The sequence below is a fragment of the Rhea americana genome, unplaced genomic scaffold, assembly GCF_003343005.1.
Source record: "Rhea americana isolate MKP2758 unplaced genomic scaffold, rheAme1 scaffold_372, whole genome shotgun sequence".
In the NCBI taxonomy this organism is placed as follows: domain Eukaryota; kingdom Metazoa; phylum Chordata; class Aves; order Rheiformes; family Rheidae; genus Rhea; species Rhea americana.
The window spans coordinates 444379-458569 of record NW_028186504.1 but is presented as its reverse complement, the minus strand read 5'-3'; the positions used below and the strand labels follow the sequence as shown (position 1 = coordinate 458569).

The following is a 14191-nucleotide window of genomic DNA, read 5'->3' as shown; positions in this document are numbered from 1 at the left end:
CTGCGCCGAGCACGCGGCCGAGCGGCGGGGGCGCCCGGCCGAGCCTGCGCCGCGGGTGCGCTAGAGCCGCCCAAGGACGACCACGGGGTTAAGGCAAGCTGGGGGCAAGACTGCCGAGCCGATGCTAAACGGGGAGAGCAACGTGTTAGGGCCAAAACRGAGCAAGCATGGCAATGGTCACCAGCCACAGCAAGCGATCACACTTTGAACACATTAAATGGTATTTTAACGGCTTGACAGAATCACATCGTAACAAAAAGTGGAGCAACTTGGAGACACTTTGAGCTTGGGTTGTGTTCTCCTGCCGGCGCCAAAGCGCGTGGTGTCTGCAGGCCCCTGGAGACCTCCCCATCCTCAGCACTGGGAGGGGAGGGGAGGGGAGCAGGGCGGCCAGGACGCTGCTTACCGTCGAGGAGCACCTCAGCCCACAGGAGCAGCTGCACTCACCTACCCGGTTCCTGAATAATTTGGGGCCTCGAGGAGGCATCTGCCTCGGACGCTGCCCAACAGGTCTACGGGGCTCCCTCTAACACGCTCCCCTTCACATCAAGGGTTTTACAGCTCGAGATTCAGGGAGTCTCTGACCAACCGTTCCAGAAACATCACCAGGTGCCTCCTTGCCACTGGCCTACTGATCCTCCACAGCACAGGAGGGTGAAAATAAGTGGCCCAAATCTCCACTGGGCCTTTGGACTCTCACCAGTATTACGTTTAGCTACATCTACCCGCAGTCTGTCTGGCATATAGAGAGAGGAGGAAGCTAAGTAAAAAGTGATGCTTGCCAGCTCTGTGTATCCTCCACCACCGGTGTGCTAGAAGAAATCCTTACCCTCGAGTGAACATTTGGAAATTTAGTGATATTATTCTTCTTTAGGGCTAAACAGAAAAAAAAAAAGACACAAAATGATGGTTAAGTAAAAAATGGGATGGAAAATGAAGAGCAAGTCAACTCAGTGTTCAAAAATCCCAGGCATGTTAGCCAACAGAGCAAGAGGAGGGGAGAAGGCCAAGGCTACGAGAGAAGGTTAGACACAGAGAGGAAAGGTCGAGGTGGCCACCCTAGCCTCTTGCTAACCAAGGTCCAAGCTGCTTTGAAGATTGGCTCCAGGAAGATAATACAGCAATTAACTTGAAAGAGCAAATAACTGTTGAGCTGATTACAGTTTGCAATTTTATTAGAAGCTTTCATAAAAATACATATTGCAGGAGTGAAACACTGTTGTCTTCTTAAGCTACTCAATCCTTAATTCAAGACAACGGTGTTAAAAGACATGCTGTGTTAAACACACCCTCCTTACACTTTACACCACAAGATGTAAATTAGCCAGTTCCATGTCAATCTTTTTATCATTACAATTTCCACCATTCTGGCAGAAAAAAAAGATCTTCCCCCCCCAGCTCTGCTGCCTCCCTCCGGCCCCCGTCCACACGCGGTGGCGCTTCGCCGCGGGGAGACCCGCTCCCGCCCTGCCGAGGCTCCGTTAGGTGACCCCAGGAGCCGGGCGGCCTCTGCCCGCGTGGCGACCAAGCCACTGCCACGCTCAGCTCCGCTCCTGAGGAGGGTCACCGCCTGAACTGGATGACACTCAACAAGCATTGCTGAATGTATTCAGATAGAGTTGGCATGGAACTGATAAAAGTTAAATATGGATGTGAAAAATGAGCAAGATTTTATGCTCTACCCTACATGCAGGCAAACATGCAGGTGCTAGTAAAAAAGTCTGAAACAAAACCGCACTCCTCTCAGAGGACATACAGTATTACAGATAACCCTTGCAAGTCGGAAAGCAAGCCCAGGAAAGTCCCGCTTAGTTCATGCACACTGTAATTTTGCTTTGGCATATAGCTAATTTATCACATGCGTATTATCAAGGTGGATTCACATACAGAGAAAGTTCTGTGGGGCAGAAGAGATGACATAGAAAAGCCAAGTGAATTGTCACTTTATGACTGCTTTTGATCTACTAAGTCTTGTGAACCGTATGAAGTCTGCAACCAGTCTGCTGTGACCACCACCACTTGCTGTTCTATGGCATTTGTCACGGAGATGAGAGATGCCTTTGAAATGCAAGGATGGCCAGAAGCATCAAGCACARAGTTGATGGAATGGGATAAAAAATTACTGAAACACAAGAACATGCAATGAAGGTGACAAAGTACAACTTCAAGTGGACACCGGACATTACTATACATTCAACATTCACATGATCCTGGCTGAGATCCGTACAAATGGAGAAGTGTCAAAAATCTACAGCAACCTGGTTTGTTTCTAAGAGCATCAGATGTGAAAGAGGAATAGTTTAATAATGGAATTCCTCAGTGAGAACAGGTTCGCAGAAAAACCGAGAGCCCCGCTTGGCGGTTCGAGCTGTAAAGGGCACAGTCTTCAGCACTGCATGGAAAATAACAGCCAAACAAGACAAACAGAGCACAGTAAGAAGCAGAGATCTGTTGCATTAGTACACTGTTAGTGCTTGCTGAAGGACATCCGGGGTGGTTTAACATGTTCCAATCTGTTGTCTAATCACACTACAATTTGCGAGGCTTTGGGGACCAGTCTCTAAATATGTATTTTTTACACTATATAGTGTTCAATGGTTTTAAAGACTAAAGCTACTCCAGAAAAGAGTATGTTGTTAGACAGTGGCCTGTTCCAGCTCTGCAGAGCTTTCCTGTGCCTCTGAAGAGGCTTCATTAACTTTAAAATGACATTTTTGACCGAGTATTTCCCTACCATTGATACAGACCTTATGGGTCGTATTCAAGTGACCTGGTTTCTACCTGACTCTGCCTAACTTTTCTTTTATCTGGCGCTAGGCCATCAGAAACACCCCCATAATAGGAAATCCTAGACACACAAGCATCGGAAATGTTTAGGTTATTTCAGTCCGGCACTTCCTGCACTGGCCTGCTGCTTGCATAGGGATTGTCTTCTCTCACACATAGTTTCCCCTTGAGTAGAAGAACACAATTTACAGAATTATACAAGCTGCCAGGAGTCTGAAGGAGTTGCAGAAGCYGTAACATATTAGATATCATAGCGCCTCTGCCCCTTCAATAAAGAACATTATCTTAGGAAACTATTAATCAAGGTTGTGAAAGCTTCAGCAAAAGCATTTCAATTCTGAAATCTAGCAGGGCAAAAATTCCCTGGCTTTCTTCACTGAGTGGTAAAACAGTTCTCCCCTCCCACAGAAAAAAATGGTGTGAAAAACATTCATTAGAAGTATAGCCAAAGAAATCTTGCCCAAAGACCTTTTTCGAGCTCTGTACAATGAAAATAAATGACCTTAAAGCTATCAAAGTGCTAAAATCTTGTTCCTTCCCCACGACGGTAAAGAAATGCACTAAAATGGAAGTATCACAATCAGAGCAGCTGCGTAAATAAAAATGACYTGACTCCAAAATTAAATGGGATTGAGAAGACAGCAGTGAGTATTTGCATACAAAGTCCCGATTATCTCTGGCTAGAACAGGCCTCTCCCTCCAATCTTAGCAGACTAGATCAGTGTAGACTTTGTCTACCAARCTGAAAAGCAGTAAAACCAGAAGCAATTTAGGGTCATAAATCATTCAGGTTTGACTAAATGATTTGCAGCAATTGTGCAATAATGTGGTGCAGCTACTGTTAGTACATTTTAATGAAAATTAGGCTCTTAATAATGTTAGATATCCATCATTCATTCTGTCTCTGGGAAAAAAAAGATTTCTGGGGAAAGATCTGCATGGCATGCATACCCCCACCAGAGCATTGGCCGAGATTAGGCACTGAACTCGCTGCTCTTTATATCAGAGACTGAACGTGTCACAACAACATGCTGAAAGAGAAGAACTAAGGAACAGCTTGTGTGTGTCCGAGGTCTACGCTTCTGACAAATGCACGGGGCATTGAAAACAGACATACGCAGGCAGGTTACTAGGTTGTGTTCGTGATATACCCTTAGCAAAAGYCTCTATACTCGATTCACATCACATAAACAATTTCCTAAGCTAGATTTGAGTGACACTTCTTAAGAAGTATGTAACGCACTTACAATTGCTACTCTGCACATAATCATTTTTATCCTGTGTGAAACAGGCTCTGAGATTGYGGAACAAAATGTGTTTACCTGTGATAATATCTTCAATGGCACCATCCTTCCCTTCATACACATGTCGATTATCCTTGACTTGCCGCCGCCTGAGCTCTGCAATGAGCTCTTGCTGCTGTCTTTTTGTTTTATGTGAAGGAGACTGGAAGTGAACAAGAACAAGAATTGTGAGGACTGACCTCCAATTACCAGGTTTCTATTTTCCTGAACGTTTGAAATACGAGGTGATCCCATTTGCAGCACTTAACAGTAACTGACAGTTTTCTGCCCAGTTTTGTGAGATCAGGAAAACACAAGCACATGACTAGCTCAAGGAAGGTCAAAGTCACAAGTCAACAAATGCAAGAAAGAAAAACAGCTTGGCAGCTAAGTTATCTACTTCCTCGCCTTTACTTCTCATCGGTTAGGACTGAAACTCCAAGCATTTGCCTCTGAAATGCATTCCTGAACTAGAAAGCATGTTTTCCCTTCCCAGGGAAAAAGCAAAGTAGGGATTAAAGATCCCTGCTAACAACAGGAGCTGCACAACACAGCACCAATCAAAGACAAAGTGGTAGTTCTAGAGCCATGGGCAACTGTTTYTTTAGCAAATCTAAAGCGATAGCTCACAAAACAACATGCTAGCAAAATTCCTATAAAATGGGAATGTCATGCTATACACCAGGGCAAGTTCTGGGGAGGATGCTTATATGTCAATATAAGCAATGGTGGGTTCTAAATACAGAACTCGAACAATATTTCAGGAAGACAAAAGGCCAGAGGAGAACAAAGGTTAACTTGTAGGGCCTGTGGACTCAATAACTTTGTACTTTCTCTCTATTGACTATTCCAAATTTTGCAAACTAGATAGTAGCAGACCCAAACACTCTTCTTTCAGGACTGATGGATCAAGAGCACTGACTACCTGTTTGAAGGCTTTGGGTATTTTTTTTTCCTTCATAAGAAGAAAACTTTCAGACACCATACTTCTGGGCAACTAGAATTCTGAAGTTCTTATAACTGAGCTGAGGTTTATGAATGGTTAGGAAAAAGTCATGAACATGAGGTCTCATGCCTACAACATATCAGTTTTGTACCTTTTGGTCCTGTTGTTCCATCAGTGCTTCTTGTTCCATAAGTTTTTCCATTAAGGCCTGTTCCTGCTTTTTTCTCAACTCATTCTCTTCTTCTGCTTGCTGTTTATCACAAAAAAAGAGGTTATTACTTCAAATTTCTCTGGACACAGGGAATCTGAATATTACAGATAAATAGCACTACCTCTTGCTACTACCAGACCTTAAGGAAGCAAGTTTAGAGTATAGCAACATAGCTCCCTCTAAACTGACTTTGAAAAAACAGGGCTGGGAGAGACCTTCACAGGTCGTATAATCCATCCTCTCCCAATCCCCCAAAGTGCATACTAAGGGTAAAACCTCCTGGAGGTTCGAGTTCTGTGGAGTGTCCCAGRGCAGCCATACGGTCTTTCAACCCTGAAAATTATCTCCAAGCAGCTACTTGTGCTGCCCTGGGCTGGTTGGGTTGTGCTGTCTGTGATATCTCGCATTACACCGTTGTATCAAAGCCAGAGGGAGCCATCAGCTGTTCTGTAGCAAACCCTGAGCCACATTTGGTACCTAACCATATTTGAAAGGCAAGAGAAGAGGAGGATGCTTGTGTTTACCTTGTAGGCTTTCACAAATCGGACAAACACTGGGAAAAAGACTGAGGGAGGTGTTGTCTTGGGATTCTCCCCAAAATATTTCACAGCATCATCAAAGGCATCCTACAAAGAGCACATATGTAGTTACAAATATTTCAAGATAAACTCACCACCATTACTGCAGTATTCACTGTAAAGGGTCTAGATTTCCTCTGTGGAAAACTYTTGACTGACACATGCACATCTATGTCTACCAGCTGAACTCAGGAACAAATATGCAAAATGTTTGCACCTTCCCCTCCCTGCTGTGCACACGAAAGCAGGTGCTTTGCAGTGACGTGCCAGCACCTTGTAATTTGCTGGGGGCAGAAGCCTGCCTTCAAAAGGGAGCCGGAGGGTTTGTATCACAGAGCCAAATCCAAACGCTCGTCTACGGAGAGCATCTCTGGGGTTATCCCCAGGCTCACAGAAGGGAGACAAACCTGAGGCCAGAGGAACAAATGCTAGAAAAATACTAGCACAAATATACCCACACTCAGTCTCACTGTGAGGGGGAGGACAGAGGGTGATCAGTATGTGTGAGGGGTAACATTGAGGAACAGGGTCTTTCTGTACCACATCAGACCAACAAATCTTGTCTGACAAGTAATGGATTATTTCATACTTTTAAGTCAAATCCTGAAGGTGTGCTGTCTCCTTCTCCAACCCACAGCCTTCTGAAGCCTGCATCAGCTTTAGCATAAAGCATTCTCTGTGTACAGAGTTTCTTCTCTCTGTTGTTAAAATCCTCTTGCCAAACGCAGAGAATAAAAAAATACCTGGGCTATTTTTGCATCATCCTGCAGTTTCTTTAGCTTTCCTTCATTGTTCTGAATGAATTCCTTCAGCATTGTGTTGTGGTCATGCATGGTGTATTCTCGCTTTGTCAGGTCTAGGCCTCTCTGCAGCTCCTTCACATCCAAGAGGACRTTTTCCAGAGACACTATGAGATAAACAAAAACACTGCATCGTTCCTGCTGCGCAAGTGCCTGAAGGACCAGTACAAACAGTTCATCACTGAGAAATGCCCCCAGCTGCTGCACCATGACCCACAGCACACACCTGCTGCACTGCTAAGTCCCTCACACACACGTGCTGTGGTCCACCACTAGCACCATCAAAACTGCCACAACCAGTGCAGTACAGCAGAGTCTCCTCTGCAACAGCCCAGTGCCAGGAACAACCCCCTAACTCTGCATTATTCCCAGCAACCTTCTGACACAAAGAGTTCAGTCTCTTCTAAACTGGCTTCATTGCATGCCTAATTGCTACCCACATTTAAAACACCTGGCTCTAATTTTAGGTTGATTTGAGCAACAAAGCACACCAAGATCTAACAGATGTACTAAGGCTATAACACCGATACAACACTGCTTATASTACCTGCGGCAGCCTTCTCCACGTAATGAAGCTCATTGTAAAAGAGGGACACGTGCTGGTACTTCTCTTTGACAACATTAGAAATATAGTGCAACAGCGTTTGTTTTCGGTCTGTTGACTTTGTTTCCAAGAGCTGCGGAAAAAAAGGCAAAGAGATTGCTGGGTGAGGGTGCAGCAGGCTCCAGACAAAGTGACTGAGCTGCTTCCTGGTGCTGCCCAGGGTCCCTCTGCCTGGCAGGCACAGCTGCAGGGCTGCTCCTGCAGCCACCAGGGCAAGGACACATGCACAGCCCCATGGCCCCAGCACCGCATGAATGGCCTTGAGCACCCAGCAGCAGCCCCCTCGCTCACCAGATCTAAACTCTGCAGCTTAAATCCATAAACAGCCCCTCGTTTACTGCTATTCATGTAGTTACCCAGAGCCAAGATTATCTGCCAGAAGGAAACAGAGCAGAGCATTAATTTTCAGTACAAATGTGTAACGCCTCAGATAACCTGAAAGGAAAGTTTCTATGTAAGCATCCAGGTACAGTTTCAGTACACAAAAAGAGATGAGCTAGTGATGTGGTGAAGCTATGCAATGTAACTAAAATCAGACCTACCTCCAGTATTTTCTTAAGCTTTTGGGATGACTTTATTGAGACAGATGCAGCTATTATTGCRTGAAGTTGCTACAGGTAAAGAGAGGAAGAGATTTGGTTAATGCATGTCAAAACCAAGTGTAAAATTAAATTCTGAATGCTGATGTTCTGAAAACAGCCCTGCTTTCTGATCTATACAGTTGTCCCTGGCATCAATGTTRTCCTGCCCTGACACATCAGGATTTCAAATAATTCATCTGCAGTGCAGATTTACCACATTCAGATGTTGTTGAGTAAAACTGTATTTACATTTCAACCCTTAAGACTGTGAAAGATGGATCAGACTGAACGGGATACACTTCAAAGARCCCAGAGAAGTGTACTGATGACCATTTTCCCTGACAGTACAAACAACTAGATTTTCATTTAAACCAGCTTTAAAATTCTACAAGGATAAAGAAGTAGGACAATACGGAGCACTCTGAGGTGCAATCATAGAATCACAGAATGGGTAAGGTTGGAAGGGACCTCTGGAGATCATCTAGTCCAACSTCCCTGCTCAGCAGGGTCACCTAGAGCATGGTAGACAGGGTTGCATCCAGGCAGGCCTTGAAGATCTCCAGAGAAGGAGACTCCACAACCTCTCTGGGCAACCTGKTCCACGGCTCCATCACTCCCACAGGGAAGAAATTCCCCCTCACGTTCAGGCAGAACTTCCTGTGCTTCAGTTTCTGCCCACTGCCTCTTGTCCTGTCACACGGGACAACTGATCCATCATACAAGTCCCACTGGTGATATCTGAGTCCCCAGGGGCACACACATTGCAGGCACGGTGTTGTATGCCAGCTTTGGAAATCAGCCACTTTTCTCACAGAGATGCCAACTCTTGTATGAGTGAGAGCACCAGGATCATTTGGGATAACTCAYAACATCTCTGTCATGCACACTGGGGCCTTTCTCGTGATTTAGGGCAATCAGCACAGCTAGAGTACGCATAAGGAAAAACAGACAGAAAATCTTTTTTCCATTGATATAATTGTTTCTTGGTTTATCTCTAAGAGATTCACTGACTGCACCACATCACTGCGTGGTGTCCTGCAAGGCTCTAGTCCACTCCACCCAAGCTGGACCTGCGACGCAGGCTGCAGGTCTGCTGAAGAGGCCAAATGACCAAGAAGCCTAAATCCCACCACATCTAATGCATTGTCGAGGTGCCTCGAGGGGTTMTCTCTCACTCACGGGAGTCAGCATCTGGATGCTTTCTGCAAAGTTGCCTATAAATGCCATTATTGTCATCTTCTGCATCAGCCTCTCAATCTTGCTGAACTGCATCATGAAGCGGTCTTCATCAGAGAGGTTTTCAATGGGCTTCCTCTCCCGCTCGTAGAGCCGCAGCACTTTTACTTCGTTCTCAGTGGGCAAGAACCGCATCAGACATTCAACAAAATCCACTGGCAATGTTTTCAGGTCAAATCTAATTGACAGTAAACCAGAAAAAGTGGTTTTATGACAAGGGTCTATACTTAATGATGGAAAAGTAAAGGACCAAGCAGGAGMCACCACTGCTAACAATGTCAGGAATGGAGCTGTAGCCTGCAGAGACAAGCAAGGGTAGTTCATCCCTGCCTAAACGAGCCAGGGAGCACAAAGGAGCAAATAGCAGCTCTATTTAATTGGGCCAGAGTCCTGTAACCCCAGTGGCTGGACCTGCATCAATCTGACTGCAGGTTTTGGTCACCCTTCTCATCAGGCTAAACATAATGTTTGTCTTAAAATCCAAATTTTTAAGATATCCTTCTGCAGAGAAGTGATATCATGGTTACAGGTACTAACTGCTTCTGGATTAATTCAGGACGAACTCTAATGAGCAGGTACATCCATGCTCTGTCCTGGGAACTGCTGGAGCAGGTGGGTGATGAACCGTCTCACCAAGTCCCAAAGATTAAACCAGCCAAAACYCTACCAGTGGGATGTGAAGCAGCAAAATCCCACACTGCATTTGTGTGGTGGAGAGCTGTTGTGTACCTCACGCACACCTGCATCATGTTTTTGTCTGGCACTGCAAGATCATTGCACAAAACTAAATCCATGCAAAACACTTCCAGCGCGCTTAGATTAAACTTGTACTTTAAGCAGCAAACTAAAATAATTTGCCTATTCCTGATACTGCTGCTTTTAAGTGTTTGTTATAATAGAAAGCACTGTGTAAATAGAATCAGAGATATAGTATGCAATGCCACATTGTGGATAAACATGAATTAGCTGCTCTAATAAAAGAAGTGCTAATTTGTTTAGCCTATATAGTGATACAGTGGCATAAAACTGCAAGTCAACATATTCTAGTACAAGTGAATCTGATTTGTGGGAACTCAGAATRGTTCCATCCTTACGCTTGGTTTTTTTCCAACTGCAAAAACATTTCCATCAACTGCCAATTCAAGACCATTCCACTTACTAAAAAGCAGAGTAAATCTTAAACATAAATTCTTTGCTGGCAAGTGTTTTACTTACACGTGGATAGCTCTGCATATTTCATCTGCTGTCTTCCCAGCTTTTCTTAAAGTAATGGCAAGATTTTTGGCCCTGTTTGCATCCAGTAACGTGACTTTGTTCGATCCTTTCTGAGTTATCTTTTGCTTGCTTGAAGTAAGATCAATGGCTGGACCTTGGGCTTTTGTTTTGAATATTTCTTCAAATTCATCCACATTTAAATCCTAAGAAGAGAAGAAAATGAGGCCCATCCCCCTGCAAGAAGCGTTAAAACCTGAGCTGCCCAGCACTGCAGCCGAGTTCCAGATGGAGCCTCGCTTGCAAAAGCAGCCCAGCTGCGAGCACGCGGCACCGCTGCCGCTGGAGCCRAGCCCTGCAAGCAGCGGTTGCAGCCTGTAGCCAGCACGAGCTTGCTTACTCAGGCTTTACCCAGCCACGTGCATCTCCACAGCACAGGATCAGGCATCGCCTGAGTGTGCTGCTTCTCCAGGCTCCCTTCCCTGGCACGCAGCCACCCACAAAAGCCCAAATCCTATAGACAGGACCCACAATGTTAAGCCAGGAGAAATGAACCTTCCCAATATTGGTCGATTGGTTTTAAAGAAATGCACATCATATATACGCACACTTTATAATCAAGTGCTACCAGCTACTGCCCAGCTACCTCTCACGCCCGGCCCTACAGCGGCTCGGCTGGCCGTACATCTTCCCCACCAGGCCCAGAGGCAACCGCACGCACCGRCTGCCCCAGTAATTRCTGCAAACTCTCTCRGCAAAGCCCTCTGCCCACTTGGGTGACGCGCGCCCGGCGAGYGGCCCTCACACCCTCGTACCTCCAGGATCCTCTCGTCATCGATTTCGTTGAACACCGTCCCATTGATCTGGTTGGGTTTGAGGGCGACCCAGTTAAACACGGGCATGCGGAACTTGGTCTTGATGGGCTTCTTGATTTTCACAGCTAGAGACAGCAGAGGGAAGGAAATGACAAATTCCCCAATAACTAACAAACACCCAGCACACCCAGAACACAGCCTTTCTATTTGGCATTTCAGCACTGGAGGAAGAACGGGCCAGGGCTAATTATCGCTCTGAAAAGATCTTGCTGCCTTGACAGGCCAACAGCAGAGAGGGGTTTTATCCAACCATTGAGTTGCTTCAGGCCCAGCATTCACAGAACTGGACTGAAAGCCAGAAGGCTGTGAAAACCTCACAAAAGGAAATGTGTTATTACTTTATTACCACATGTTGTCTAGGCTGGTTTAAAAGCCCAGGCTATTTTTAAACATTATAGAAAATGGAAGAAATGGTTGAATTTCACTGTGCGCTGCTGGTTGCAGATGACACCACAGGGTGCTGGGCTGCGCGGGGCCCTCGGGCACTGGCCAGGGGGACGCTGGGGACATTTTTGCATTGAGGGAGGGACGTGTTGTGGGCAGCCTGCAAAAATTCAAACCAGGATAGGTGATGAGAAGAACAAAATCCTCCTTTCCAAASGTTTTGGTAGAGGGGAGCAGTCCCTGCCCCTGCCAGCTGCTTCAAGGGCAAAGCTACTTCCCACAAGGCCCATGCTGGTCTTTCAGTGCAAACGGAGTGGGGTTTCAGCACGCTTCCGCTTCAACACACTTGAAGTAATAATAATTTCTTTCCAAGCTGCAAGCAGGAAACAGAAACCCTGGGTTTTCTTCTCCAGTGCTGGAAGAAAATGCCACTTAGCCTGCCACGGGCGCGCAGGGGGCAGCCCCACTCCGCCTCCGCCGCCTCGGGAGCAGCTCGATGCCCGGCCGCCCGCGCCCCGGCTGCCGCAGTGCGGGGGCACCTTGGCCCGCAGCTGGGGAAGGTTTGCATTCGGCTTATTTCAATTACTGCTTGCCCCATGAAAGTGGTCCTGACTCTGCCTACCCGCTCCTGTAGCAGAAGGCACTAGTTACTTGATGCTACGTACGATGCTCGGCTTTTCCCCTAAGTTCAGGTGATGGCCCCTCTCCCAGGCTGCAAAGCATTTGAGCAAATAATCATTTCCCCTTCCCCTGATGATTTTGTATATACTCTTTTTCCAGGATAGTGACTGTTGTGTCAAAGAACACATCCTTCTTGTGCACAGGAGCTGGGCAAACGCTGAAAACATTTCTCTCGCTTTGCCATTCAATTTTTAAACCAAAAATTCACTTGTGTGTTCAAGTCCCTTTCAGGCTCATGCTCATTTTTCAGGGACCTTCTAAAGAATAAAGTACTGGCAAGAGCATTTGTTTGAAATAAAGAACTGTAAGGGAATAATAGGGAACACAAACACCATTAAGCTGGAAAGTCTRTGCATTTTGAGAATAATACTCATCCAGCTGGGAAACATAAACACAGGCGACCAGTTTCTGTGAATCTAAACTAACCACAGGTTCACTCTCTGTTTTCTTAAGGTGGTTACTTCAAAATAATTCTTAACATAAGAAAATAAATAGTTTTTTTCCAAAGTGCAAACGCCCATGAAAAAACATTTTCAACCAATGCATACATTAAAATAGCTTATTAACTGTTCCTGCACTGTTTAAGGAGAGAAAAGGAAGGTAACTGAATCACATGCCCAGTTCCTGCAGCAGCTAATCCAAATATTGCAAAAATCCCATTCCCTATAACGGGGGCAGGGTGACTGCAGGCAGAGCGATGTCTCAGAGGKCTGGAGAGCAATGCAGAGTGCGCATGGTCGGGGCTGGCGACCAGCCCCCGAGGACAGCGTCTGTGCGGGGCAAATTTGGCTGCAGCTCCGCGCTGCAGCRCACAGGGCACCTCTGGCTGCTCCGAAACGGCCTGGTTTTGAGTGGTCTTAAGACAACAGCTTAAGAACGGCTCAAAAGAAACAGCACATTGGAATTACTTGCTGAACTGCTTTGCTGGATCRGGTGCCCAATCCCCCTGGTCAGCAGCATCCACAAAGCTATCGGGTAGCGCCCGCACCTTCTCTTCCCAGCTCCCCCCTGCCCAGCTTCCCTGTCCACCCACCAACGCTTTCGGCAAACTAACTGCAGTCCCCGTGCAAACATGGATGGTCACAGCACACAGGCACAGAGCAGGAAACATGAGTAAGGAATTAAATACTTAGCAGGAAGGAACCTACAGAAGAGCTTGATCGGCCCATCTTACCAGGAAGCAGAAAGAACAAAGAGAAAAACGTTAGTGATGGTTAGAGCAGCATAATTCATCACCACACTGATTCCAGCCTCATCCCAGAGGACACCTGCCCTGAGAAATGGCACCTTCTACACAGCTGCATGAGCAAGAAGCGGTGCTTTCACTTGCCCTTCTTTTCTAACGCATTTAAGAGCAGAGGACCATCCCTCCTGGCTTTGGGCAGTTCCCCGAAACATCTAAATTAGGAGCTCAGCTGAGCTTGGCTCTCCCCTGCCCCTTGGGCAGATGGCTCTGAGCCGGCCTCCGCGGGAGCCCCGGCCCATCTCACAACTGCTCCCCAAGTGGCCACCCCAGCTCCATGCCTGCTGCCCCGCAGGCTGCGCCGTGCCAGTTGAGGACAGCTTGCTCCACTACACTGGTCTCCAAAAATGCAAAGAAGTCAYGCTAGCAAAGTGTTGAAGAAGCTTGCTGCAGAACCCCATGCCTCTCTGRGTGATTTTACACCACAGTAAATTGACATTTCTTGCCGCTGTACTCAAAAGAACAGAGATGATTACCTCGCTCCACGACAGACAGCAGCGTAATCGACACATGAGGGTCATCACAAAGTCAGTGAAACGTGTGTGAACAAGGAGGGGAGGGGAGGCAGTAGCGTTCACTTTGGGGAACTCTCCCCTGCAGAGATTTTCCATGGGAATGGCAGGGGAACCAGCCCAAAGAAATGGTATGTGTCCGCCATGGCAGGGGCAAACGTCCATGCCCCAGGCAGCTCTGGAGTCACCACCACCTTTGTAACATCAAACGTGCCACCAGCCCTCAACTTTGCTTCTTCCCATGAAAGGCATCGCTGC

General features: G+C 46.5%; 1 protein-coding gene across 5 annotated transcripts in view; it reads right to left on the bottom strand.

Moving 5' to 3' along the window:
* The window catches only part of FMNL2 (formin like 2), a 78998-nt gene that overhangs the window by 2780 nt on the left and 62027 nt on the right, over positions 1-14191 (bottom strand). The window contains exons 15-25 of one of the 5 annotated variants that reach the window (XM_085312973.1): positions 11054-11178; positions 10242-10444; positions 8970-9204; positions 7752-7820; positions 7501-7581; positions 7153-7282; positions 6549-6712; positions 5752-5853; positions 5168-5266; positions 4110-4233; positions 830-876 (exon numbers count right to left, since the gene is read on the bottom strand). In XM_085312973.1, coding sequence (XP_085169099.1) covers positions 830-876; positions 4110-4233; positions 5168-5266; positions 5752-5853; positions 6549-6712; positions 7153-7282; positions 7501-7581; positions 7752-7820; positions 8970-9204; positions 10242-10444; positions 11054-11178 — 1379 coding nt within the window. Of the gene's footprint in view, positions 1-36; positions 877-2258; positions 2393-4109; positions 4234-5167; positions 5267-5751; positions 5854-6548; positions 6713-7152; positions 7283-7500; positions 7582-7751; positions 7821-8969; positions 9205-10241; positions 10445-11053; positions 11179-14191 lie in introns of those variants that run through there. The other 4 variants (XM_085312971.1, XM_085312972.1, XM_085312969.1 and 1 more) reach the window with 4 other exon arrangements.